Genomic DNA, 27,534 nt, shown 5'->3' with positions numbered 1-27,534 from the left:
TTTTGTTCAGGTATCCATCCTTTCTTTGTTAAGCTCAGAGGGAAGTCTTTTTTTGGTTTAAGCCAATCATTGTGCTTCTAACCCTGCATCTGTGTTTGGCTTAGAGGTGGGCATGTGACTGAATTCTGGCCAATAAGCTCTGAGGGGAGATCTGTAAGAAGTTTTTGGGAAAGACTGTTTTCCCATTAGGAAGAAAGAGGTGATGGTCTCTTTCTGCTTCTGGTTGTTTCTGTGTCTGCATGTGATGCCTGGAACTGCTGCAGCAATCATAGGGGCATGAGGAGACATTTACGACATCCAAATGGAGACCTAAAGGCAGCAGCTGAGCACACAGGTGGAGAGCCGAAAAAAGGACTTCAGACAGAGATGGAAGTCTGGTCATTGGTCTATAGCTAGCTGGATGAGCAGGCTTAGGAAACAGTTGAGAGTGAGCAAAGAAGGCAGCCGAGGTCTGTGTCTCCAGGGGTCTTAAATTTCTTGGTATCTGTATGATAATATAACCCCAATCTTAACCCTCAGATCTTGGGTAAATGTCTAAAACATACGACTACATTAATAGTGTTTGGGGCATCGGGTGATGCTGCCTGGGTTCTGTTTTGGGGTCAACACGCACACAGAATGATTAAGTGAAAAGGACACTTTTTCGAGATCACCAAAAGCAAATCACCGAAACCTCGGAAAGGGATTTCACGGCAGTGGCAGCATCTGGAAGTATGTGGGAGGATGAGAGGGTGTGAGTGGATGTGAACTAAATATCAATAAATACGTTGCCCTTAGCTGACATGTGGGTCACAAGGGTGGTTTTTAAGAATGCCAGACTCATTCTACGATTCAGCAATGCTTTTAAATGTGTCGTAGTAAATATTTTATTGTGCGGTTGCTACATGCCACATGCTTTGCCAGGCCCTAGGGTGACTGCAAGAAACGAGAAAAACCAGTCGCCTGACATCACGCGGGTTACGACCTGGTTAGGGAAAAATTACTAAATACGTAATTTGCTTTGAAAAAAGTATTGCCTATTCCCTGAAAAATATCTTTCCCCAGCCTTCGAGGCTCCCTGAGAGAACATTTACTAACACACAAACTAACCCAACTATAAACTACCCTACGTAAATCATTTGGGAAATTTCCTTGTTCTAAAGCTCCCTGATGAAGTCTCATTTCCACTTAGGAAGCCTTTCTGGGAGGCTTGCCCCATGAAAAGGAATCTATGAAAGTTAAAGACATCTGCGGTGTCGTGCCAGCCTGCAGGTCTCAAGGCTGGTTGCTCAGATGCTGTTGTTTGGTTGGTTTCTTACGAAATAGGACACTAGATGGAACCCGTGGTCTGTCCACTTCCTCTCAATACCTGCCAGCCCCACCCACCACTGGCCTCGGATTTATCGTCCATCTGCTGACTTCAGCACTTGGTCCACTGAATAGAATGAAATATAATACTTATCAGGAAATATATGATCCCACACAAACTATAACGTTTTCCCCGATTCTTTTCCCTCAAGTCAGCATTTTGTCCAGTTCTCTTAAAGTCTTTACATTTATGGAACTGTGCCCAGAAAGACATACCGCGTTTAATACTTTGAAAACGGAAAACAAAAATTAAAATTAATTAAGATACCCTTGGACAAGTCACTTCTCAAGAAATTTTTTTTTTTCCTACAGAACAAAGAGGGAGTCCCAAGGGTGTCTTCTGACATCCAGGAACCCTCATTCCCATGCAGGTAGGTGGGTGAGAGGGAGAGACCCGGGACCACTGAACCTGGGGACCACAGGAAGCCCTGGGACACAGGCTGCAACCACGGGCGGGCGCAGCAACTACCAGGGTGTGTGCCAAAGCCTGGGCGGAGGGAGGAGGACAGCGGGGCCATGAGACTCAGTGGGGCATGTGGGGCGGGAAGAAGACTGGGGCAGGGCGCTGGAGAGGGACGGGGCGGGGCCAGGCCGAGGCAGGAGGGGCAGGGCTGGGCGGGGCGTGGCGGGAGGGCGGGGCTGGGCGTTGGAGTGAGGGCGAAGAGTTTGGGAGGGGCGGGGCCGGGAGGGCAGGTCCTCGCGGGTCTCCCTTGTCCCTGCTCCGTGCGCCTCGCATCCTCGGGAGGGAAGATATGATTTGGCAGTCTGGGGTGAGCGGAGGCGGTCTGGGTGCGCGTGTTTGCATAGGTGCAGGTGTGTGAGCTGGGCCTGCCCGTTCATTTTAATTGGCTAAAGGGAGAAAAGTGCCCCGAGATCCTCGTTGGGCACCATCTGTCTCCCGCCGCTTGGGGATGGGGCGGCCCTATGCGCAAGGTTGCTGCGCAGCTCAAAAGCAGGTGAAGCCCCACGGGAATGTCCTCCACGCTTCCAGCCCTCTCCCTCCTCACTCGTCCAGCTGGCGCCTGGAAGGCTCTGCATCCCACATTCTTTTAATTCTTGGAAGAAGTAAGGCGTGGCTATCAAGGGGCCAATTGGTGTTGTGAAAATATTCCCACTGGATCAGGAAAACGTCAAACACATCAAGTTGTGGACTTAAACCTTCTGGCTTCGATGGAAGTAAATACTCCCTAATCTTTGAATTTCCCTAAGTCAAACCAATAAAGGAAAACTGTTAAGTTTTCTTCTTTTGAATAGATTCCTTTTGAAAACTATCGTGAGGACGAGTTTTGTTAGCTGTTAAGCCTTATGACTAATAATCGGTGTAGGAAAGAGTGAATCTGTTGGAAATGCCTTTGATTGTGGGGGAAGGGCAGCAGGTGGAGGCTGACAGTAAGGGACTCTTGTAGACATACCATAGAGAGGTGGATAAATATCAGCCAAATCTGCTCCAGCACGTGAGAATAGTTGGCTTCTCAAAAAGACTCCACCTGCTGTTGAATGACTTGTTGATTATTTAGTGGTATAACTGAGTGATCGTTATTTTGTATCGCCGAGACTTCTTGGATACCAGTGTCATTTTGCCTTGGTCAGTCCAAATTGTGCAAAACAAACCTTTCCTGGGATCTAACCTTGCACCAGGTACTGTGCTGGGGCCTCAGGCCTCATGCTTAAGTTGACGAAGATTTGACTCTAGGCAATAGGTGAGAAAACAGATTCCTTGAGCCATGTGTTCTATTGCCTCCTCCCACCATAAATCACATGCATGAAAAACACTTCCCCAAAGTCTGTTGTCTGGCTTTTGATTTCGTTTATGTTCTTTAGATATTTAAAAAATTTAAACATCAAATTTCTGAAGTTTCTAATACAACTGTTGAGAACAAATATATATGTAAACTGCTCTCTTTACTTGTTTGAGCACAGTATTTTGTGTTTCTCTGAAATAGGATTTCTTTTCTTTCTTAACTATGCTTATTTGATTGTCTATATTGTCTTAGATCTAAACTAGGTTAGAGTGACATTCAAAATTCCCAGTCCATTCGGTTTTTCTTCCTCCCATGATCTAGTCTATGTTTGTGCTTCCCACAAAATTCCTACCTCTGCTTCTCTTCCTGTACTCTTGATTTTTCTCCTGGACTGTGGTCTCCGTGCTCACCAAACTCTACCGCTTTTCATAGGCATGCGGTCCTTGTCCCCGTCCCTCTTAGTAATTAAAGAAGTTCTCCTCACATGTGTATTCACTTATGGCAGCTGTCTGGTCTTGACCTCAAGACACCTCTCAGCATCCTTGATTAGCCCCATTTTACAGCTGGAGTAAATTCAGTGATATAGCCTTTGGCAAACACCAGGCCTCCTCATCTCTCATATTTAGATTGATATTTAAATTAGTTTTGTGTAATATAGTATCTCATAAGTAAGGATGGAGAATTAAATTTCATTTGCTGTGGTGTGAATTGTTCTGAGTTAGAAAACAAAACCTATAGGAATCTTCTTTTCTCCTGAAATGATTCAGAAAATTTACAACAGCATAAGTCAGACCAAAAGACACTAGGGGGCGTGAGAGACTTTTTTCCCTCTGATCTGCCTTATCATGGTGTTTATGAAGAACACTCTTTACCTTCAATGTTGTATTTGTAGCTTCTCTGCCTATGAGAAGCTACAAATATAACATTGTTTTTTCATAGTTTAAATATTTTTCTATTATGAATCTTGCTTTCCTCCTCTCCACTGTGTAAAATTTTAATTGGCTGTGTATTAACCGTAAATAAAACGACTGAGCCAATACATTAGTATTTGTCTGTTTCACATAACTTCCTCCCAAAGCAGTAGATGGGGCCTGGATGTGCATTCCTCTGTTTCCAGCAGCATCCTTCTACTTCAGAATATTAGGATATGTTTAAAAGGTGCTTTAGGAAAAAAACCAAAACAAAACATAGTACTATTGTGCACAGAGTAGGAAGAATTTCCTGGAAAACACTAACAAGGAAAACAATCCCATCAGTAAACCAAAATAAAATGTAAATGGTAGCCATTATATTGTACTCAATAAATATTAGTTACCTATGCTTTAGAAACAGTAGTATTCAACAATTTTAACCCCTTATTCTCGATGATTAAAACTATTTTTTTCTGTCCTTTCTTAAATGATATTGGGAAATGTCGAAAGAAGTGAATTGTTTGCTTCATTTTCCAAATAGTCACTGATCTTAAAACGATGAATTTTTATGCCTGACGCTTCAGAGGTTCTGAAGTGTCTGCCTGCTTTGGTGGAGGAAGTCTCAGCTGCAGTCGTGGAAGCAGCTAGGACCTATCATGTAACTAATGGGACCCAAATGACAAATGTTCAGTGTGCTGTTCTTGTCATCTCAGATCAAACACCCTGCCGTCTTTATATCACCTGCCCAGGCCATCTTCAGACTCCTGGTAGAGTTGTCATCCAACTACGTGACCTTGGCAAACTATGCTAGAGAGAGCCACCCCCCGCCCCTGCCTCCTCCTGCCCCACCCACTGCCCCGCCTGCCTCTGTGCTGCCTGCAGAATCCGTCCCACCTGCCTCCTCCTCCCTGCCCCATTACCGCTGCCAGTGTGCCTGCAGTCTCAGGACTTCTCATAGTCCATATTCAGACTGGCTTGTCGGCAGAGGCTCCCGTCCTGCCCGAAATATCCTCTCCCTCTTCTTCAGCCAGTGTAGAAGTCTCCTCTCTGCTATTTCTGTCAGTTTTCTCCTCTGTGCTCTGGTTGAATTGGATTTGTTTTTAGCACAACCACCTTGACTCCATCCTGTAGACTAAGTGCCTTTTTACTTTTGTATTCCCAGTGCTTAACGCATGTCTTCCATATAGTAGATGCTCAATAAATGCTCACTGGATAAAGTTATGGCTAGTTTAATAGAACAGAATAGCTCAGATCTGGCTTCATTTTTCTGTAAGTTCAATGTCCTCACATCCTCTGGCAATGAATGACTCAGAGGTTTGAACTGGACCTTTAAAGCTCATTCTTAAGGAAAGCAATGAACTTGGAGGGAAAAAGTCCAGATCTGAGGAATCACTTGAGTCTGTCATGTCTGTTATATAAAGCACTTTGGATTTCTGTCCCTTATTTCAGACAGTGTCCCTGAATACATGTAGACAGTTCACCCGGGCAAGCCTTCTGCTAGGACACACAGTGTCCCCAGAATCAGCACCGGCTGATATTCATCTAATTCCACAGCCTCTTGAATCTCAACAAGCTAAATTTCTTGGTATAATATATTTCCAAAGTAGCTTTGTAACAGTCGACTAAAAGTTAAGCTATTCTAACTAAAAATATAGAAAGTAAAAGCATGTCATATTTCTTCTGGGTGAGCCATTCCCTAACTTTGAGAAAAGAAAACATTTTAAAACTGTTCCCTGTACATAATACACAACACCTTCTTCTCTCACACACTCTTTACTGCTATGGTTTTAAAATAGCAACTACAGCTGCCAGTGGAGACTCTTTGGGGACTTTAAGGTCACTAATCAATTTCACAGCTGGAGGCAAAGCACTTTGCTGGGAAATATTTTTTGCATGACATACAAGGTGCTGTGACCTTGTCAGGGCAGCCAGAAGGTTCAGCTTAAGGAGTAGGGAAAGCTGGAGCAAGGCGAGGGGACCCCAGGCAGGCCGAACACCTTTGCCAGTGAGTTACCTGTCCCCTGCCTGCTTCCATGCTTCTCCAGCTGAGCCGGGGAGCCGGGAGACCCCAGCTCCTCCCGGACTCTCTTGAAACTCACTCCCAAGTTCTGATTCCGTGGGTATGGATAAGGCCTGAGATTCTGCATTTCTAACACATTCCCAGCCCCTCCCGATGCTTCTGGTCTGGAAACCACCTTGAGAACTGCTGCTCTATCCAATTACTTTTACTTCCTTTCGCTGGAATATTTACATACAAGAGGATTTATTTCCTTTGCATCTCTCTGAAACATACTGCTTCCTTCTCACCGTCTTCCCTTCAAATATCAGTTTAGTCTAATGGGAGGATGGTGCTAGACTAAAAAGCATATGGTCAAATAATTGCTCTTGCCTAATTTTAGAGTAAATGTGTCAGGAGAGTAACAGAAAGGACCGAATTATAAACCATAATTTTAACAGATCTCCTTTCTTTAAGCTGTTAGACGTATTTCACTGATGTATAAGTTTCATGAACTCTTACTGAGCGTCTGTGCCAGTATGTGGTGGGATTATAGCTCTGCCTGCTAACCAGACTCTCTTTTCCCAGAGAATCAAGTTAGTTTTAATGCACAGGTATCAGTTTTCAAATGGAAGCGGCTTTCTTCATTTCCTCCCCAGAATAAATCATCTATCAGGCCACAGGGTGACTTCTTGTAAAGTGAACCTGTCTGTCCTGGCTGGAGACATGTAGTGGAGAGAGGATATAACTCGGTGGCTAAGAACACAGTTCTGGGGTCAGATAGACCTGACTTGGGTCTGAAAAAGCTTCCAGACTGTCATGAGCCTCAGGGGTATGTGCACCTGGGCATGTGTGTGCGTGTGTGTGTGTGTGTGTGTGTGTGTGTTTTAAATTATAAATTATAGATAATAATTCTTACTTCATAGAAATACACGAAATCCATGCTTTGGCTGAATTCTAAGTGTGACATCATGTGATCGAGTCATGGAGGCCAAAGGCAAAGATCACCATCATAACATAGCTTTCTGGAATAAAAGAATAAGCCTGATAGTGTTCTGAAAAAGTCATCGTTAATTCCATCAGTTATCTACTCCCATAACCACAAGCTTCAGTGGCATACAGTAACTCTAAAACTTTGGTGGAATAGAATAGGAAACATTTATTGTTCACCATTCTGTTGGCCCGGTGGGCATTTGTGCTGATCTGAGTCATACCCAGAGGCTCTCAGCTGGGTTCGTGTCTGCTCACTCACATGGCTGCAGATATCTGGCTGGTCTAGGATGCCATCAGCCCCGACAGCTGATCTCTGCTCCATGTGATCTCTCATCCTCCAGTGCTTGTTCTCAGAGCATGACAGCATTCAAAGAGTGAGAGCAGAAGCCTGCACGTATGCAAGGGCTCTGGAGATCAAGCACAGCAGTTATTTTGGCAGCATTCTGATGGTGACAGTAAATCACAAAGCTGCCCAGATTCCTTATGAGAAAATAGACCCCACCTCTCAAAGCGAGGGGCTCCTAAGTTACATTGCTAAGACAATAGAGGGGTAGAGAATTTGAGTCATTTGTTTCAGTCAACCTACTACATTAAGATGCTTTTATTATTTTTCAGTCAAACATAATACATTTGACATTATGGGGAAGGAACAATAATTTCTTCACTGTCAGCTGCTAGATTTCTCCTCTGGTAGCTACCTGCATATTTATGATGCTGGATAGAACTCACTTTCAACTGTGACTGAGAGAAGAGTGACGTATTAGAGTAGCTCATTTTTAAATAAATATATTAGTTTCGTTCCTTCAGTCTTTATCATTTCTGGATCAGTGATGATTTTTCATGGATGTTGTTGTAGAATAATTTGGGAGTTTTTCCTTGTGAAATTTTTAGTGGCAAGGTTAACATGCTGATTTTAACGTGTCCATACAAAAATCAAATAATTTCAAAATGGTAGTTTTTTTTCCTTAAAGGGATCATGGCTTATATAGAATTGAAAAAAAAAAACCCAGAAAATAAATACAGTTCTTAAATGTCATTGTATTTAATCATAAGAATGTTAGTATACCAAAACAAATTTACAAAGTTTCGAATTATGATACAATCTATTAATCCTTACTATTCTTCCACTTATTATTTAAATTTGCGTAAACATCTGTTGACTTAAAAAAGGATATGTCTCCTGAAGCCAACATGCTTTCTTTTATATAATCTTTACAGCTTTTACACTCATCATAGGCTTGGAATAATAAATATAGATCGATACTTCAACTGACGGATAGAATTCCAATTTCCAAACCCATAAAGAAGATTTTTACTCTGAGTTTCACATAGAAATGCTTACCTATAGTTGAAAGAAAACATTGTGCTTCAGTTTTAACAACAAATCTCCATGTCACACGGTGTTTGTATTTCTGATGTTGTTAAGGTACGGTGGTAACCCATGCACGTGACGACCACTGATCAGATGCAATTTCAAGGATGCCAGAAGTATTGTTGAAGCTGGCCAAAGGCAAACGGCAGTTTTCAGGTGTGAGTATGCTTCCAAAGGGGGTTCAGATTAAATGAAGTGACGTGTGTAGACAGTCTATGGCACATGGTAGGTCTTCGATCAATGACATATTGATTTTCAGTATTTTTTACCTTTGGTCAAGATTTGGGATACTATTGCATTGTATTTTGACCCCTAGTGATATTTATCAGCAAAGCTTCCTGAGTCAAAACAAACACAGTTATGAATGGGGAATGTCTGTGCATAAAGGTCTCTTAGAGATTTAAATTTAAGGTCTAATAAGCTGTATTCCAAGCCTGTTCCCTCAGGTAAGCTAAAGCTCCATGTTTCACTCCATTATGACTCTCGGTATCACGGCATTGTGACAATTATTTCACCTGCTCTAAGGGTATGTTGCAAACATGATCAAACCCAGAACGGATTCCCACAGTGTATGGAGTTTATAGATGGGATCTGTAAAATTATTTATCATGATGTTTCAAAACCAAATGGGTAACTATTGATTTTGGATGTCAAATGTATTCTTATTATAGCCCATTTCAAGTATAAATGGATAATTTGCTTCTGCAAATAGGTTGGCTTTCAGGAGCAGATTGAAAATGTGACTATGGAGAGATATGTGTGTGTACAGTTCTTGCTACTAAAAAGCTATTAGTTATTTTGCTATTGTGTACTGCAATAATTTATTATTTTGCTATTGTGTACTGCAATAATTTATTATTTTGATATTTGTGTTTTGCTATTGTGTACTGCAATAATTTATTATTTTGATATTTGTGTTTCAGGTTAAATCTTTAACAGGATGTCTGCACGCGTTAAATAGATGGAAAGAATTAGTTTCTCATTCTTACTTCACTCATTCAACGAGCAACTCCATAGTCTGTGGATGATGCAAAGGTAAATTGGACGTGGTTCTTGCCTTCAAGGAACCTAGGTGTAGGAGTGGTGACTTGGAGAAAGCTTACCTAAGATTTAAAGCAAAAGCGTGATGATCAGCCGAGTGTTCCATGCCTGGCCCCCCAACCCTCACCCCTACCTCCATGTCCCCTACTTCTATCACCCTTCTGCCGGGCCGTAAAACCTCCTGCAGTCAGCTTCTCACATTGACATTCCAGGTGAGCGAAGGGTACTGTTTCAACCTCACGGTCATCTTCTTTCTGATGTTGTAGATTACGCTTCTCCCTATTTTCACTGGTACAATGTCAAGGCCTTTCTTTGGTTTAAATCCTGTGCCCAGGAGCCTCTAGGTTATGTACTTGATGGCAGCAGTTGGTTTGGTTTGTTCAACTTAACCGTCTCATGGCCAACTTTTAGCCAGAAGATGGAGTGCAAGAGCCAAAGACAGGAAATCTTGGGCCATTTATGGCTTTCATATTTTTTTCTCTGTATTGAAAAGCCTGGAATTGTATTCTTCAACTTAGCACTTAGAGCCTCAAGTTCAGCATCATAATATGTGTAAAGTTAGCCAAGCTGTTAGGAGTGGGCTACCCAAATAATGTGTTTGAACAAGCATAAGATTTAGATTTAATCACTTGTTGACAGCAGGTAGAAAGCATAAATCAATGACTGGTGTAAGAGAATGGTTTTTGGTTCTCTTCTAATGAGCAGTGTACAATTAGTAATGTTGGTGGTTTTGTCTACACGTCTATATGACAGATAGTCCCAAATCAGAAGGAACAGGGTTAATTCATTTTTATGTCATGGTTTGGACATAAAACAGATTGCCCAAATGTTAACAATCGGTGATTATGCTAAAGGGATATACTGACATTCTTTGGACTATTCTTATACAAGCCTTTCTTTTTCCACATTTGAAGTTCTCTGCAAGTAAAAAAGTAAAAACAAACACACCCCCCTCCAGATTTCCTACTTTATTTAGTGAATCAGATACAGCATGTTTTTAATCAATCGATTAAAAACTAAGGCACTTATATTGCCTTTAACCTACCTCTTAGAAAGAAAAAAAAACAAAAAACAAAAAACACTCGAATGCTGGAGTTTCCTGAAATCTATAGCCAATTGTGAAATTGAACACAATGGGTATCAATTAAGGGCGTCTGAAGATCTGATACATGTCGATGATCAGAATCCCAAGCTTTCATTATCCTAGGAATCTTAGACTCTCCAGTGAGTTGGAGACATGACAAATAGTGTCAAAATGCCTCCATCCAGAGGCAGTGCTCACTTCTGGTGCCACGTGGAAAGAAGAGACTATTCTTGGACTTCTCTGTTTGTCTTTTAGAAAAATCCTCTGGTTTAGTTAGCTCATGGTCTACTCCCAACTCCGCCCCTATAATACCAGCCTATGTCAGAGTGCTCCCTTCCTTCCACCCAAAATCAGCAAGTGGAGGGAAATCAACAAGTGGAGGGCAGTGCTTCCTGCCTCAGGAGGCCAAATCTATTCCCACACTCAGACTTGAAAGTAAACCAAGCCCAGATCTTCAGCTTCTCCAAGAGCACCAAAACGGGACCCGCCATAATGAAAGAACCAGAAACAAGGGCTGTGCCTTGGAACCAATTACCCTTTTTTTTTTTTTTATTACTTGAGTCTGGTTTAATCCTTCCTATCACAACATATGATTATTTTCAAAAATTAGGTGAGTTTGGCATTCCTCATACAGATTCTGGGAACAAAGGAATGAGTTCAAGAGGAAATTTTTTTTTTTTACTTATTTGTTTCCAGGTTTTTTTTTTTTTTTTTGTTTCTGTTTATTTCTTAGCACCTATCATCCGTTCTCTAGCAAGAGGAGATTGAATATTCAAGTGCATGTGAAATAGGATGACAGAAGTTGGAAGTCCAATTGAAAGAGCTGAGTTGGCCTCTCCTGTGGTTTCCACACTCAATATCATGACCACTGCATTGGATCCAGTTGGCAAGACCTCTTCCAGTACAGTGAGAGATATGAGTTTTACTGCATTCTATAAATATGACCATTTATTTGGCCCAATGTATTCATATTCCCACTCATTCAGTGCTCACTTACACTGTCCAATTTGCTTGACCCAGTCTATAAATGTAGTTTGCCTACATCTGAAACGTTGTCTGGATGGCTTTAGAGTGACTCCAGCAGACCAGACCAGGTCTCAGGGTCACCCCCAAGCCACAAGTCACACCCTCTCGCTCCTTTTCCTCCCACTCTCAGAAGTACTTAAATGCATCGTATTCCAAAACTTTATTTGAATATTATTGGAATGAGAGAACAGATACTTTAATAAGGCGATTTTGTCTTGTTTTAAAATGTTTTATTTGCTTGAGAAAGTCAGGAAGTCGGATCGATATCAAAAAACCAGATATAAACCGTGTTTGCCATAAGCTTAACTTTTTATGTCGCAGAGTAGGAGTCAAGGAATACCAGTGAGGAACCCCAACGGTTTAACTAATCCTGGCCCTATTGGCAGAATTATCCTAAGATTCCCCTCGTCCGGAGGCTAGAGTTGATATGACAAGCTCTCAAGGAGCCTCGGGGTGGGGGTGGGGGTGGGGTGGGAGGTTTCCTTGCCTCTTTAATCATCTGCGCTACTGCTTCTTCATTTACACTGCTTTAATATCTCTTTCTGCAATTTAGCTTCGCTTCCTCTAGTCTGTCTTCTCTGTGCCAGAGGCTAAGGGTCTCCCTAAAACAACCCTTCACATTGTTAAAGGTAGTTTTGAAGCAACTGCCCTCCTCCTATTTGCTTTAGGCCGAAGACTGTATCACCTTAAACCTTTCTATACTTTTCTGCTTTCCATTTTTTCTAATATTTCCTTCTGGACCTCATATCTCCAAAGTGCATTGACCCACTTCCAGAAATAAAATAACTAGAAATATATGCACCTGAAAAAAATCAAGCCACTGTCCATCAAAAAGGAAATTGGTAAAGAAATGAAGAATTCCAGTGATTTGTCTGTTTTCTCTAAGACAGCTCATCTCGTTCGTGTAACATTAGAAACCAATTCATTGAAAAGCAAAGCTGGGAAAGGAAAACTAACAATGTTTGTATTAAAATTAATTGGATGATATTCTACATTGGCTGGAAATTTTAACTTATTAGAAAATTTTAGAAAAGAGGATACGTTTAAACCTTTGTTGGCTTACTTAACGTACTTATCAGAAGAGACACTATAATGATATCAAAAAATTTAGCATATACCAGATGCTCAATAAATGGTAGTTGTTAGCTGATTGAGCTTCAGTCGTAGAGCTATTCAAGTATATTTTCAAACGTAAAAAAATTAAAAGAAAATTATTTATTTAAACTAGTTCCAAGTATACAGTACATTGGTTAGACATCTATATAGTTCATAAAATGATCCTTCCAATTGCTCCCTTCTTCCCCTGGTCCTCCACCTAGCCATCATATTAAAAAACATTTTTTTAAAAAACCTTTCTTCGAATTAGGCAATGAAGGGTCGTCAGTTGGAGACGTTCCAAAAAGCTGTTACATTATGTAAGAACTTACAATATCAAGCAAGAAGTATCCCAAATATTGTAAGGCTGGAAAGTGGTCTGAAATATTTAAGTCGTAAGATGTTCCTGGGACGCTAACATTTTTAGAATATGGAACTCATTAAACATTTTCCTGCTCATTTGAATGCTATAGTCCTTGCTTAGTTCTTGCAATGGAGACGTTTTGAAGAAATGCAGATGCGAGGTGCTATCCAAGGACCTTTAAACAAATGCAAAGTTTAATTCAGTTGTTTCCTGAGAGACTGACTTCTTGCAAAAGCCAAAGAAAATCTCTTACTAATTCAAAAGTTACCAAAAATTAAATTAAAAGGTTGAAACCGTCAAACGGGGGAGGGCTTGATTTAGAAAAATTTAAGCGTTTGGACAGGGGTAATTATGATGATTGTGAGGCTTCGCTGTGAATTCTTTCATTCTGCTTCTGCTAAAATAAGCAGCAGTCTACAGTCATGCCACCCTGAACAAGCCCGATCCCGTGTGATCTCGGAAGTTAAGCAGGGTCAGGAGTGGTTAGTACTTGGATGGGAGACCACCTAGGAGGACCATGTGCTGTAAGCATAAAAAATAAAAAATAAGAGATTGTAAGCTGACAAGGTCCTTGCAATCCGTGAGGTCAACCAAGGGTTGCTTCACCTAAAATAAACAAACAAACAAACAAATAAATAAATATCTTTTCACGTTTTTACTGGGAGACTGGTGAGGCAACTTTGATGAAAGAAATTCCTATTTCTATCAAATCTAAACACCCAGCATAAATGCGATTTTTTTTTTTCTATGACCTGGCCATAGAAAAACAATGATCTTAGCGGTGAGAAATCCTAAGCAACATACGATCCAAAAGTGCTCCTGAATTATTTTAATACGAAACACGAAATTATATTCAAGGAACCTCGTTTCTTAGCTGGTTGTGAAACAATGTGATTTCATACTCCCCAGTATTAGACGTTTCTCTACCTTCTCTTGTTCTGCAGGGACCAGCCCACCTACAGAATATTTGCCCCATGTGCTTCTCGAGCTCATCCTCTGGTGACAATGAGGCTGGCGCAGTTTCCTTGTGCAGTTCTAGCTCTGAGTGGTGCCACCTCCTGTGCCGAGAACAGAAGCCTTGGTGTCACTGCTAGCACCTGGCAGAAGGCACTGGTGATGCTGTCGCCTAACCAGCTCCAGGTGCGGAGGCAAAGTCAGGAGTGCCGATGGCATCACAAAGCGCTTCTCCTGCCACCGATGAGAGCTGCTGGCACCGAACCCTGTGGATGGCTTACATTTCGACTTCACCTGGTGACATCCCGGGAACAGCGTGTCCGTTTCTTGCACGTTCTTTCATTTCAAATGTCTCTCACCTTAAGACTCAAATATAGGTTGGCAGGGGACAAAGCCATGGGAGGCTCTGACTGGCCATTCCCTTCCCTCCGAATCCACTGTCCAAGGACTTCTTCCCAGACATGGGGAATTTTACCCTAGTCTTACCTGACATTTTATACCTGAGCTTCTATAGTCAAAATGGCGATATCGAAGTAAGTTTCACTGATTTCAAATTTCTTGAAATTAGCACTTCAATTCAATGTTGAGTATTTTTGTGCCTGGCATAGAGCACGAGCTCAGTGAATATTTACAGACTGGGTAAACTGAGCCTACTCTAAGGGCAACTGAGACGTTGAGTGGGGACTCTGAGATGAGCAAGATTTGATTTCTGCCTTCAAGGAGTTATCCTCTATGAGGGAAGACAGAAGGAATCATGATCCCAGGTACATCAGTAGAGATGTGGATAAAATGTTCTGGGGGAAAATTAAACATGTCTACGTCTGAGATTCAACTCCTTAGCCAGTCTCCCTTGTCTCACCACTTAGAATCAACACGCATTTACTGATCCTCTTCTAGACGGGTAGCTAATATTTTCAAAACTGTTCTTAGCACATACTCCTGTCACTTCAAGTCATCTCTCTATGGTCCACAGGTAAAACTATGACCCCAGCTGCCTCGAATTTTGGGACGACCTCGCGGTTGCCTTATGGTGTTCCTGATGTTATTGTGTCAGAGTGAGTGGGGACAGGGAGGGAGATCAGTCAGCCTGGGCTGCTGTAACAAAATATCCCAGACTCGTGGCTTAAAGAACAGACATTTATTCATCACAGTTATGGAGAATGGAAGTTTAAAATCGAGGAGCAAGCAGGTTTTGTTTCTCCTGAGGGCTCTGTCCTTGGCTTGCCGAGGGCCACCTTCTCACTGTGTCCTCGTGTGGTTTTTTCCTCTGTGCAGGAACCCCTGGTGTCCTTCCTTCTTCTTAGAAGGGCACCAGCCCTATAGGTTAAAGGCCCCACTCTATGACCCAAAGGTCCTATCCCCAAATTCGGTAACATTGAGATTAAAGCTTCAACCTGTGAATTTTGGGGGATGACACAGTTAAGTTCGTTAACTGATTATCAGTACCATTTATCATTAAGAAAATAGAGCCTCGAAACGGATGAATCTGCTTCATAACCTTCGTGCGACATCACGGGCATAGCTGTGGCCTTTTTTTAAAAAAATATGTTTTTGTTCTGAATTCTTTTTTATTGTGGTAAGATACACATAACATAAAATAAGTGACATTTAGTACATTTACAATGTTGTGCAACTCTCACCTTTTTCTAGTTCCAGAATATTTCATTCCCAAAGGAAACCTCATGCTCACCAAGAAGTCACTTCCCCTTCTCCCCTTCCCTCAGCCCCAGGCAATTTATTCATCTACTCTCTGTCTCTGTGGATTTGCCTATTCTGGACGTTTCATATAAATAGAATCATACACTATTTGCCTTTTATACCTGGCTTCTTTCACTTAGCACAGTGTTTTCAAGGTTCATCCATATTGGGGCATGTATCAGTACTTCATTGCTTTTTATGGCCAAATAATACTCTAATTGTATGGCTATTTTATTTATCTGTTCATCAGTTGATGGACGCTGAGTTTCCACATTTGGGCTTTTATGAATAGTGCTGCTGAGAACATTTGTGTACACATTTTTATATAGACAAGTTGTCAGCTCTTTGGGGTTATGTAATTGGGAGCGGAATTGCAGGGTCATGTGGTTATTCCGTGTCTAAACTGTTTTCCACAGTATTTGCATCATTTTATATTCCCACTAGCATTGTGTAAGGTTCCAGCTTCTTTACATCTTCTCCAAACTTGTTATTTTCTGATGATTACTGTTATTATTGCCATCCCAGCAGGTGTGAAATGGTATCTCATTGTGATTTTGATTTGCATTTCCCCGATGACTAATGATGTTGAGTATCTTTACATGTGCTTGTTGGTTGTTCTGTATCTTTGGAGAAATGTCTGTTCAAATCTTTTGCCTATTTTTTAATGGGGTCATTTTGTCTTTTTGTTGTAGAGCTGCATGAGTGCTCTGGATACTAGACTCTTATCAAATATATGATTTGCAAACATTCGTTGTAGGCTTTTTGATGTTATGTTAATTTTGTTTATGCCGCCCTTTTAGATACTTGGGCATTACTGGAAGAAGTCCTGAATGGGTTTTAACTATATCTCCAAAAAGAAAATATAACAATAATAAACATCAACATCAACATAAAAATGGTTCAGTAAATTTTGGGGTTAGGGGTGAGGACAGGGGAGGGAGAGAAGTATGTCAGATGTTTAAAGTTAATGATAGATGAGAAGAAAAGAATTTAAAATATGGAAATTACTTTTCTGAAAGTCAGTATATTAATTACAAGGAAAAATAGGATGAAAGAAGATGAAACATTGACAAGCAACAAGAAAGATTTTTTTTTCAAAATTTTATGACCATTTTTATTTTCAGATGAGGTTAAGTAATCACAAGACAAAACTGAAAAAAAAATGTAAATTAACACAAACACTTTAACTTAAAAGAACTTCTGGTAAACCAAATACGGATTTTCAATACTACTCCTATTTATAAAAGAGGAGGGAAAAAAATGAATGAACCCAGTGAAAGCCATTCTTCCTAAACAGACTGCTGACTGGTGTACAGATGCTAAGAACCTTCTGTTCTTGCTAAAACTCACAGAAAAACACTGTAGATCTTGCAGCTTTTAGAACTGCCGGCCAAATGAAATATGATTTTCTCCATATGATTTGTATCAATGCCAGTTAGCAAAGTTATAAGCACTCATTTCTTTCATGACATAATTTTCTACTTGTACTATTGAAGATATGTCTGAAGTTTGTTTTTAAGTCAATTGTATTTTATACGTGTGTATATGTACACACACACACACACACACATACACACACTGACTGAAAGGTGAAATAATCTCAAAATATACTTGTGTAGCCCATGTCTCCAGAATTCAACTTTTTTAATGGAATTTTTGTATAGAATTCTTTCATATGTGTTTAAATATATTTTGGCAGTCAGCCTGACATTTAGTTTTGATTATAATAAATTATTACTACTACCTACGTGTTATGATTACTAGTTACAGTTTCTCAGAAGAGACTAGTGAGACGGTTGAGGCTGTCTCTTAAGGACAGTGAGAGAAATTTAAAAAATTTCTTCTATAAGGAACAAGACCATCTTAATGGTACCTTCCACAGAGAAGCTCAGTAAGTATTTGACGACTTATTTTATACAGTTTCGATACAACGTACTATAGACACCAAGAAAAGGCAAAATCAATCACAGGGAGGAAAAGCGTGATATAAATGGTCCCTGAGCATCGAAGACAATCCACCACCACATAAAGTAACCATGAAACAGGCTTCTCCTTAACTCCTAAGGAAAAAAGGAACAGGAAAATGTTTAAAAGAGTGAATGGGCTCAGAGCTCCGCACTTCCAAGTTTACCAGTTGTAGACTGAAGCGTGAATGATGTGGGAAAAATGTATTGTGTGTAAACTGTGGCACTACCAGGTCACTAAATCAATTCCAACATGAAAATGTTCAACATTTCTTTCTTCATAAATAAAGTCTGCCAAATCGTGGGTGTTCTGGAGACGAGAATAAATGAATAGCGGAAGGAGGATATGGCATAGGAACTGTCTGAAGAAATAGACGATTCTCTTGCATTTTTTCCCTTTGGGGGGAAAAAAATGAAGTATTAACTATCTGAATACCAGCCAGATCAAATTATGGAGCCACAGGAAAATGACGATACTCACCGTCTGGTGACTGGCGTGGAGTCCACTGTTAACCCTGGGCTTACCGCAGTGGACACTGTGGTGACTAAGCACGGCGGACTGGCTTTGAAGTTGGCTGACTGGGTGCAGTCCGGGCACACTGACACCTTCTATCTGCATGGATTGGGCAAGTTATTGAGAATAGCAATTATGTCTTCTCCACAGGGTTGCCGTGAGGATCAAATGAGAGTGGGCATGTGCGTGGCACAGAGTAAGCCCCGAATGAATATTAGCTAATAGTATCTTCTAAGAAAGACATTTTGAAAACCTAGTCTTCACTCAGCTTCATCTGGTCTAATTTTAGGTGCCGCTCCTCTGATTTTTCTGACATCCCTCCCCTCCCTATTCCCAGGTTATGTTCTTAAACTGACCTTGTGATTCACCCATCATAGCTGTTCTCACACTTGTATTATCTTTGCCTATTTGATTCGTTGTCTTTCTATCCAATTTCTGTTGTGCTCTAGAGACTTTAAGCTCTGTTTGTAGGAAATGGCCATGATGTCTAGCTTCTTGGGGACTCCTCAGTACCCAATACAGAGCAGAGGAAACCATAAGCCCTTAGCATGTATTTGCTGAATGAATAATTTGTATCTTTAACTTATTAGGTTAAGAAAAGTTGGTGGCTGTGGCATTTAAAATACATAATTTCGTGCGTGCAGCTAAAAGTAACTTAAAATGCAATGAAGTAAAGTTCAACGTTTGGAGAGAGTTTTGGTGAACAGAAGGTGTTTGTTGGGGGTGGAGGGCTTAGGGTAGGTTTTCCCCTTTGATTTGGTTTTGTTGGGGGCATGGAAGGGCAACGACGTGTGAGTCTGTGCACTTACAAGGCATACACGAGTGCTCAACGGTGGCCTGGACAGCAGTGTCTTTGCTGTGAGTAAAACTGCCTTGTGTTCTACAGTCGCAGTCTTGGGAGGGACCCTGGTGGTCACCGCGTCCTATGTTCCAGTTTAAAGATTCAGAAACCAAGGGCAGCAAAACGCAATGATTCTTTACGGGTAGGGCTGAGCCTGGATGTCAGGTCGGCCGACTTCCAGACCGTATCCGAAGGGTCACTCGTTCCTTTAAAAATAATCACCGCTGCTTTAATAGCATCAGCACCTGTTGCTTCAGCTTCCGCAAGAGAGAAGCTATTAATTTCTCCTTCATCAAAGCCGCATTTCTGGTCTGTCTGAACCGTGTTTTCTTCTAACTGCAGCTGTCTACACCACTAAGGCTAAATGTGGAACCCAGGCACCTTTCTGCTTGAATCCAATAAATCGCCACGCCTGAATACAGAAAGAAAAAAAAGCGACACAAATCATGCAGACAGTGGCCAAATTTGCGATGTCTGTCTCGAACTCTCTTCATTCCACCTTGCAGAAGCCTGGAGCCCACCAGACGCAGCCTCAGGCAGCGAACTGTGCCACCAACATCCGAGTCCTTCCTTGGCTGGGCCTGTGACCAGCCGTGACCCGGACATCAGCTGCTGGAAGCTGAGATAGTTGAAGTCTGAGTGGCGATTTCACTGTCTGCAAAATGTAATTATAATCCACCTTGGGGCAGTTTTTAGAATCGAATCGAGGTTTGAATGCCAAAGATCTTCCGTACGCAAGTTCAGTTTGCTTTTATTACCATTATTGTTGTTATTGCGTTGGCAAGGCCTAGATCGTCCAAGTTCTGCCTTCTCCGGCGCCGGTTCTGGTCCGCAGCCCACTGCCCGCGGCCACACCACTTCCCTCCACCGGAGCGGGGAGGCCAAGGGCTCGGGCGCCCGGGAGGCGCGCGCCAGGCAGGGGGGGGGCGCGCCTGTACCATGCGCGCCCGAGCCGCCGCCGCCGCCGCCGCCGCCGCCGCCGGCCCCTCATAAGAGCGCCGCGCAGCGCCGCGGCCGGCGGAGTCGGAGCCGGGTTGGTGCCGGGGACGGCGAGTGTGCGGGCGGCCGCCGCGCTCGGCGTCTTCCGTAGCCCGGAGGACTGAAACTTCCGTGCGAGGCGCACATCGGTGCGCACCGCCAGAAGGCGCAGGCGCCGGAGAGAGAGAGAGAGAGGGCGAGCCGGCCGCAGCTGCCCGGCGCCCGTGGGAGCGGGCTGCCGCCGGGGAAGCGGAGGAGGCGTCCGGCGCGAGCCGCCCGCCTGGACCCGCGCGCAGCGGCCGCCGCCGGCCCGGCGGGCTCCCGGGACGTTGGCGGCGGCGCGCTGGACGGCCGCGTGCGCTGCGGGGAGCGTCGGGGCCGCACCCGGGGGCGCTGCCCGCGCGGCGCGGCTGGAGCCATGCGGACCGCGTTCGGCGCTGAGCTGGCTGAGCGCGGCCGGCCGCTGCACTTGCTGCCCGCAGCCCTGCGCGCGCTGCCCGCCTTCTCGGCCCCGTCCCGCCGCCCGAGAGCGGAGTGAAGAAAGGAGGAGGCCCCCCCGACTCGTGCGCGGGGCCCGAGTCTCAAACCCCGCGGCAGCGCCCAGGCTCCGGGTCCCCAGCGGCGCGCCCAGCGGCCCCACGAGTCGAGGGATCGCCCCCCTCGGGGATGCGCGGAGAGGGTCCTGTCGCCCGTGAAGCCTCCGGAGGCGGCGGGACGGCAGTCCCGGGGGCCCTCTGAGTGTGCACCGGGGGAGTGCCATCGGTGCGGGCCCGCTCTCAGGGCTGCCCCTTCCGGACCGGGCCACCCGGCTGAGGGAGGGGATGGCTTAGGAGCCCCCCGGCCCAGCGGCCCGGCGTCGTCGCCTCCCGGACGTCGCGGCAGAGGGCAGTGGCCCGCGCGGGAAACGCCGCGGAAGAGACACTCGGTGGCGAGGTCCCGGCCTCAGCACCACCGGGACCCGGTCTCGAGGGCCGCGCCTTCCCGGGGGCCGCTGTGCGCCCTCTGGAGACGCGCCGCCCGCGCCCAGGGTGGTGCCATGTGGGGCGGACGCCGCCCGTCCGCCGCCTCCGCCCGGGTCCCCGCGTCACTCCTGCAGCTGCTGCTGGCCGCGCTGCTGGCGGCGGGGGCGCGGGCCAGCGGCGAGTACTGCCACGGCTGGCTGGACGCGCAGGGCGTCTGGCGCATCGGCTTCCAGTGCCCCGAGCGCTTCGACGGCGGCGACGCCACCATCTGCTGCGGCAGCTGCGCGTTGCGCTACTGCTGCTCCAGCGCCGAGGCGCGCCTGGACCAGGGCGGCTGCGACAACGACCGCCAGCAGGGCGCCGGGGAGCCTGGCCGGGCGGACAAAGAAGGCCCAGACGGCTCGGCAGGTAGGGCGGCCGGGCCGAGCGCGAGAGGGGAGGAGGGTGGGCTTCGCCTCGACGGCACGGGTCCGGGAGCCTGGAGAGGGGCGAGGAATTAGGAGCAGAAAAGGGCCTCGGACCAGGAGGAGGTGCCTGCCTTCTGGCCCAGCCGTTAACGTGTGCGAGGGAGGGAGGCGCTTCACCGCCCCAGGCCTCGGTTTCCCCATCTGTGGGCCAAAGAGTGGCTTGTCTGGAATTTTCCCAAGAAAGCCACACGTCTAAGGCAGGGAGGGCAGCAGACAGCCCCACGGCCAAGGGCTTCTGTGACCCCTCCATGCCTCCTGCCCCCAGAAGTCTAACTTCTAGGAAGGGTTAATGTCTTGGGAGCACCCGAGGAAGCCGTCCGTGAGGGTGTGTCCCCTCCCGAGCGGTCTGGCAGGGGCACTTCCATGTCGGCTCGTCAAGGCCCACCGTGGATGACGCACTTGACCAGATCTGGGGGACTCTGATCCTCCGACACCGCCGCACTTCCCCTGCCAGGCCCGGCCTCTCCGGTTTCTGCCCAGTTCTCACCTTGCCAGTCTTGGTAGGTGTGACATCAGAGCTGTGCCCAGCCTCGCTCTTTGGGGCTTTGATTTTTTTTTTTTTTAGATTGTATTTTTCAATCGGCAAAGCTAGACTTGGAAAAATAAACCCGTGAAAGAATTTGATAGGTTCCACTTCCTCTGCCTTCCACAAACCTCCCAGACGGCCTCCCTCCAGGGCCCTCATCAACGTGTGTCTGGGAGGGAGCGTTTAGGTCGTGGGCTCAGGGGTAGAGGTCAGATGGCAAGCATGCCAGCAGAGGGGGCGGTCCCCTTTTTTTCTGCAGCTGGTTATGGTGAAGACAGGACTTTTCTGCCAGCAATCTGAGCCCAGGCTTCGCGCTGCCCGAGCTTGGCACTGAGTGGCGTTGAATGGCGGCTGTGTTTACAGAGCGGTCTCGGAGGCAGCTCTCTCAGGGCTGGGCCCTTTGCAGTCAAGCATTTTATTAGCGAGTGACTCCTGTTGTTCCGCAGCATTGACTCTGAAGAGAGGAGAACTGAGGGTAATTCCAGAAAAGGTGCCATCTCAAAATACAAGCTCAGCGTTGCGGAGTGTGTGGCTGTGGAATGAAACCTTGAAAAATGAGCCAGAGATGGGAACTGCTCCCTCCCTGTGTCTGCTAAGTTGGGCTCATTCCTGGCCCCTAAAAAGTTAGGTTGGCTTTGGACAGATAAGTGGGCAGCACACTTCCCATGACGCTGTGTGATGTGCGTGGGTGCCTTCTTCACTCTACTTTTAAATCTTGTTTCCTAAAAATTCTGTTCCTCTCACGCCTCTTCTGCAGTCAAGAAGGACATGCCTAATTAAGCAGTGCCCAGGGCTTAGAGAAGCACAGCGTTCCTTACCTCTGTGTAGTTACTGACGCTTCCAATTAAAAACCCTAGGAAGAGAACAGTTATTTCTCCCCAGAATTCATTATGTGGACTTAGACTGCTTTCAGCTGGTTTTTGCTATAATGTTTAGGATTTTAAAAACTATTATCTGTTTACTTCTTGGTGACATATTTTAGGGCTGCTTTCTTAGTTTAGAGAATGAAATATTTATAGTATGTGGATGGAAAAGTCCGTATCCACTGCCCTCATGTGCTGTAATTAGCCTGAAGTGACAGTGTAATTGGAACAGTCCTGACAAAACCAGCTGGGCTGCAAACTGTGGCAAGCATTTCTACCTGCTAAAGGGACACCAGGTGTCAATCCTGTATTTACTCTGTTCAGCCTTGAAGGTTAAGGAAATCTGCAAAGGTCAACTTTGGTTAAATACTTAGAAAATTCATTTTGCTTCTAAGGCACCATTTCTCCATGGCTCCATCTGCTCCTATAGTCTAAAAACCCCAACTCCAAGAGGACCAAGGCCGTCAAAAGGAGCGTAATCTGAAAGGCGGCTCTTCCAGCAAACGGTCAAGGGCAGATCTTTCACGTGGTGACCTCAGAGGTCGGCCCATGTCACTGTACCGGTGCTGTGCTCTGCTGAGACCAGGCTGACCTTGCCCCTGTCCTCATGTGTTTTCCGTCAAACAGCCGAGGACATGGCAGGAACACATCAGAAACCGAAGGTTCTTGGTAACCTTGGGTGGAATTCCACAGAAGCGGCTTGGGGCGTTGTACAGGCCCCTCCCGATTCTCTGCCCCCACCAGCCAGTGTGTCCGGCTTCTGGAAGCCCCATGCTGCTGTCCCCACAGATTTTTAAAAGTGAGATAATGTAAAAACGGAGCTTGCTACCCATTTTAGTGATATTATTGTCTTTTACAGTTTAATTTTCAGAGTCACCCTCACTTGTCGAACATGGTGTCCGTGCTTCTGCTCTGCAGGCTTTCCCTGTAGTTCCTCATACGGCATCCAGTGTTGCAGGTGGCTGTCCCACCCCAGCCCCGCGGGGCCTGCCGGCTGCCTTGCTGGGCAGCTCTCCTTCCTGGGACAAGTGTCTTCTTGGTACCTTGTCCCATGCTGTCCCGTGTCTGGAGTAACTTCCCCACACACAAGTCACCTCCCCTTTCCACCATCCTGTGCTCCATGCTAGGCCTGCCAGCCAAGGACCCGCCTCGATGAGGCAAGCACGTGTGGACTCACCATTCTTTGACCTCTGTCCTTTACAGACTCTTTCTGGAAAGGGTCATGCCTTTTAGCTTAGCCAAAAGCTAAGAGTCTGACCTTAGCTTTTGATTTATTTGCCTATGAAAGAAGTATTTGCTAAATAATGGTAAAAGGAGTTCGCAAAGTATGTAACTTTCTGGGAAGGAAAAAGCCTTTCGAATTTAAATTCATTTCCAAATGGATCCTAGAACTGTCTAAGGCAGACTTAAGTGTGGGCAGTTCAGTTATTATGGGAATTTTAGAAGCGTCTTAAAACATGACACATATTTTTGCTGAGTTGGGTATTTGCATCAATCAGTGTTGAAGTTGGTGAGTCCAGCTGCAGAGTGGTGTGGGGGAGGGGCGGCTGGCCCACCATGCCTACAGGCTCTACTGCCTCTCCCGGAGCACTCCACTCGATAAAGGTCGGTGCATATGGGCTGCTAATAAGCGCACACGCCGGCCTACCTGAGTCCTGGTCCAGCATCAGCGCTACTCATTATGCATCCCTTCTGCCGGTCACTGATTTTTACTCCATCTTTACAGTAAGTCATAACGTTGTGTTTTTGTCCTCCAGTGCCCATCTACGTGCCCTTCCTCATCGTTGGGTCTGTGTTTGTTGCCTTCATCATCTTGGGGTCACTGGTGGCGGCCTGTTGCTGCAGATGCCTCCGGCCTAAGCAGGAGCCTCAGCAGAGCCGGGCCCCGGGAGGGAACCGCCTGCTGGAGACCATCCCCATGATCCCCAGCGCCAGCACGTCCCGAGGGTCATCCTCCCGTCAGTCCAGCACAGCCGCCAGCTCCAGCTCCAGCGCCAACTCAGGGGCCCGGGCGCCCCCAACAAGGTCACAGACCAACTGTTGCTTGCCCGAGGGGACCATGAACAACGTGTATGTCAACATGCCCACGAATTTCTCTGTGCTAAACTGTCAGCAGGCCACCCAAATTGTGCCCCACCAAGGGCAGTACCTGCACCCCCCGTACGTGGGGTACGCGGTGCAGCACGACCCGGTGCCAATGACTCCTGTGCCCCCGTTCATGGATGGCCTGCAGCCGGGCTACAGGCAGATCCAGGCGCCCTTCCCCCACACTAACAATGAACAGAAGATGTACCCAGCTGTGACTGTGTAACTCACGGTGCTAGCCAGGTCCCTATATGAGGCCGAGGAAAACCGGGCCGTGGTGGACTTGGCAGGGATTTTCAGAGTGTGCACGCCGCTGCTGTTCACGGCATGAATCTTTTCGATGGCTTCATTTTCTTCCAGTGCATGCATGACTTATGATGGGAAGAGCATCACTCGGAGATGCCTGCGTTGTTAACCCCTGTTTGACAAATGCTTGGACCCTTAAGTGCCCTTGAGGTACGGCTGTCGAAAGAATTTTGTAAACGGTTAGATCAAGCGTTTTAATTATGTCATTATTATTATTATTCCTTTTTTGTTGTTTTTTTTTTTTTTTACTGTACCATGTCAGAGTACCTGTTTCTTCCCATTTACCTGGGTAAGTTTTTTATAAGCATCGAAAGTTTAGGGGAAGATGTAAAAAACACAATTATTATAAAAAGAAATCCAGTTTGAACTCTGTGAGATTAGTCATCGATCTCAGTGTTTCACAGGCACATCTTAATTTCATTGTGAAAAGATATATATATTTTGTCTATTTTTGTGCCTTTTTTGGTCTATTTTGTGCTTTTTTACCTTGTGTAGAGATCTTATTACAAAGTGATTTTCTACGTTAAAAAGAGACTGGAAGAAATTGTATAGTTAACTAATGACATTTCAGAACTCTGGGATTTTTCTCATCTTGAAGTAGTGGGTGGTGTAGTAATAAAATCCTCCATTCCCTTCTTGATCGTACGATCTAATTTTCCAACTTTACAATGGCATCTGAGAAGTAGTAATTAGATGTTTTTTGTATTGAAATCATGGACTATCACTTGCTACTTCTCCAAGTTACGTTGACTTTTGCCTCGCGTGTGGCTTGGCGTTTCTTCCTCTTTGGTTGTCAGATCCCCATGTCTATGCTGTACCAAGTACAGATGACGACTGTTCTTATAAGCGAAGATCAGCCGAGATCTGATGACACGTTTTCTTCTTTTCCTTATAAGGATCAAAGAAACGCTTTATGAAGTTTGAGTATCACTCCTCAGCCATAATCCAAGACTTGGGATGAAATTTAAGCCACAAGTACGATTTACTTTGCAGATCATAAGGCTTTTTATACTCTTCGTTATCAAAATGGCTTATTTTTCATGCAATCGGGAGTATTAAGTCAAGAGAAAAGCTTTTCAAAGACATATTGCCTTTCTTTCCCCACAGTTAGTTTTTGTTTTCCTTACTCTCTTATTCTTCAGCAAGCACTATATTCATTACCGGTGTTCTGAGTTATGAAATTCAAGTGAATTTATTTGTGTATTGTTTACTTATAAGAAATAAGTTTATGTGCAAGTAAATTTCCAACTACTAGCAAAAACTGAGATTTGTTGTTAAGCAAAACGTTGTAAGGTTGGTCTTTTACATATTTATGTCAATATCTATAGGCTGTCTATCTTCTATCTATCTACCCTATCTACCATTTATCTGCCTATCTGTCATCTGTCTACCTGTCATCTAGCTCATGACTGGATAATGTCAAACTATTGTTGGCAATTGGTATCAACAAAGATACTCATTTTTTTTTTTTAATTACCAAAGGCAGGGGAAAATCATTTTACTTATTAATAAATATTTTATGGTATGAATTCCTAGGGGAGTCGAGGTTTTTTTCATTTTCGTTCTAGATGATCTGTTAAACTTATTAATAGAATACAATTACTCAAAGTTATAAATACTGCTTTCTAGAACCAAGAACCTACTTTTAAAAGTAGTTAGTACCTGGGAAGTTTATATGTGTGTTCTGTGAGTCAGTGAGTGTTATTTTACATATTCCATGGGGAATGTCGACAACAGAAAAAGGGACAGTTCTTTTGGGATCATTATATGATCAGGCTACATCATCTTTGATGGAGGATTCTGGTTTATCTAAGGAAGTAAAATTCCTAGAAGCCCGGAAGTGAAAGGGACCTTAGGGAGCACCCCAGCGTAGGCACTGGCAAATGATTTTTTTTCAGCAGAGAGCCGGACAGTGAGTATTTTAGACTTTGCAGGCCTTATGGTCTCAACACTTAACTAACTCCTTTCATTACTTCTGTGGCTTTAAAAAAAGCAACCATATTAAGCAACAGACAGCTTGGGGTCAATTGAAACCATACTGATTTTGATTATTACATCCACAAAAAAATCTGCTTTTTGTTTGTTTTTTTTTTTTTTTTTTTTTTCAATTTCAAATGTAAAAACCATTCTAAACTCTAGGGCTTTCAAAAACAGTCAGTGGGCCCAATTCACCATTGGGCCATACATAGTTCAGTAATCCCTCTACAGGTGTTTCTGTGACATCATGGACAGCCTCTTATCAACATACGGGGATGGAGGGTGTTTATGTAAGAGAGTGCTTGCTTCTCTTACATAAGGTCATCTAACTTTTCCTTTTTTTCTATGTGGTAATTAAATCTCATGATTAAAGCCAAAGTGCCCTTTAATAAATGATGAGATTTTCACTAAGTCCTGTTTGGTCTTTC

General features: G+C 44.5%; 1 protein-coding gene, 1 long non-coding RNA gene and 1 pseudogene across 2 annotated transcripts in view; all 3 read left to right on the top strand.

Annotated features, from left to right (window-relative positions):
* LOC120610654 (uncharacterized) overlaps positions 1–15,737 on the top strand; it is a 34,270-nt gene extending 18,533 nt beyond the window's left edge. Inside the window, exons 3-6 of the long non-coding RNA XR_005654973.1 lie at positions 8,416–8,519; positions 9,285–9,396; positions 11,220–11,392; positions 13,916–15,737. This is a non-coding gene — a long non-coding RNA (uncharacterized LOC120610654). The remainder of the gene's footprint in view (positions 1–8,415; positions 8,520–9,284; positions 9,397–11,219; positions 11,393–13,915) is intronic.
* LOC120610774 (uncharacterized) lies at positions 13,384–13,502 on the top strand (annotated as a pseudogene).
* Positions 15,738–20,912: 5,175 nt separating the features above from the next.
* SHISA2 (shisa family member 2) lies at positions 20,913–26,658 on the top strand. The gene is made up of 2 exons (XM_039873057.1): positions 20,913–21,290; positions 24,496–26,658. Exons 1-2 carry the CDS (start codon positions 20,957–20,959, stop codon positions 25,047–25,049), a joined length of 888 nt encoding a protein of 295 aa, XP_039728991.1. The 5' UTR covers positions 20,913–20,956; the 3' UTR covers positions 25,050–26,658.
* The last annotated feature ends 876 nt before the right edge of the window (positions 26,659–27,534 follow it).

Source organism: Pteropus medius, unplaced genomic scaffold (genome assembly GCF_902729225.1).
Source record: "Pteropus medius unplaced genomic scaffold, Ma_sr-lr_union100, whole genome shotgun sequence".
NCBI classification, from domain to species: Eukaryota; Metazoa; Chordata; class Mammalia; order Chiroptera; family Pteropodidae; genus Pteropus; species Pteropus medius.
The sequence above is the reverse complement of the archived record's forward strand: the minus strand, read 5'-3'. Positions and strand labels throughout refer to the sequence as shown.

Coding starts and splice junctions, on each gene's coding strand:
- SHISA2 (XM_039873057.1), top strand. CDS start 20,957: ATGTGGGGCGGACGCCGCCCGTCCGCCGCCTCCGCCCGGGTCCCCGCG. Junction 21,291..24,495: donor AGGCCCAGACGGCTCGGCAG/GTAGGGCGGCCG, acceptor TTTGTCCTCCAG/TGCCCATCTACGTGCCCTTC.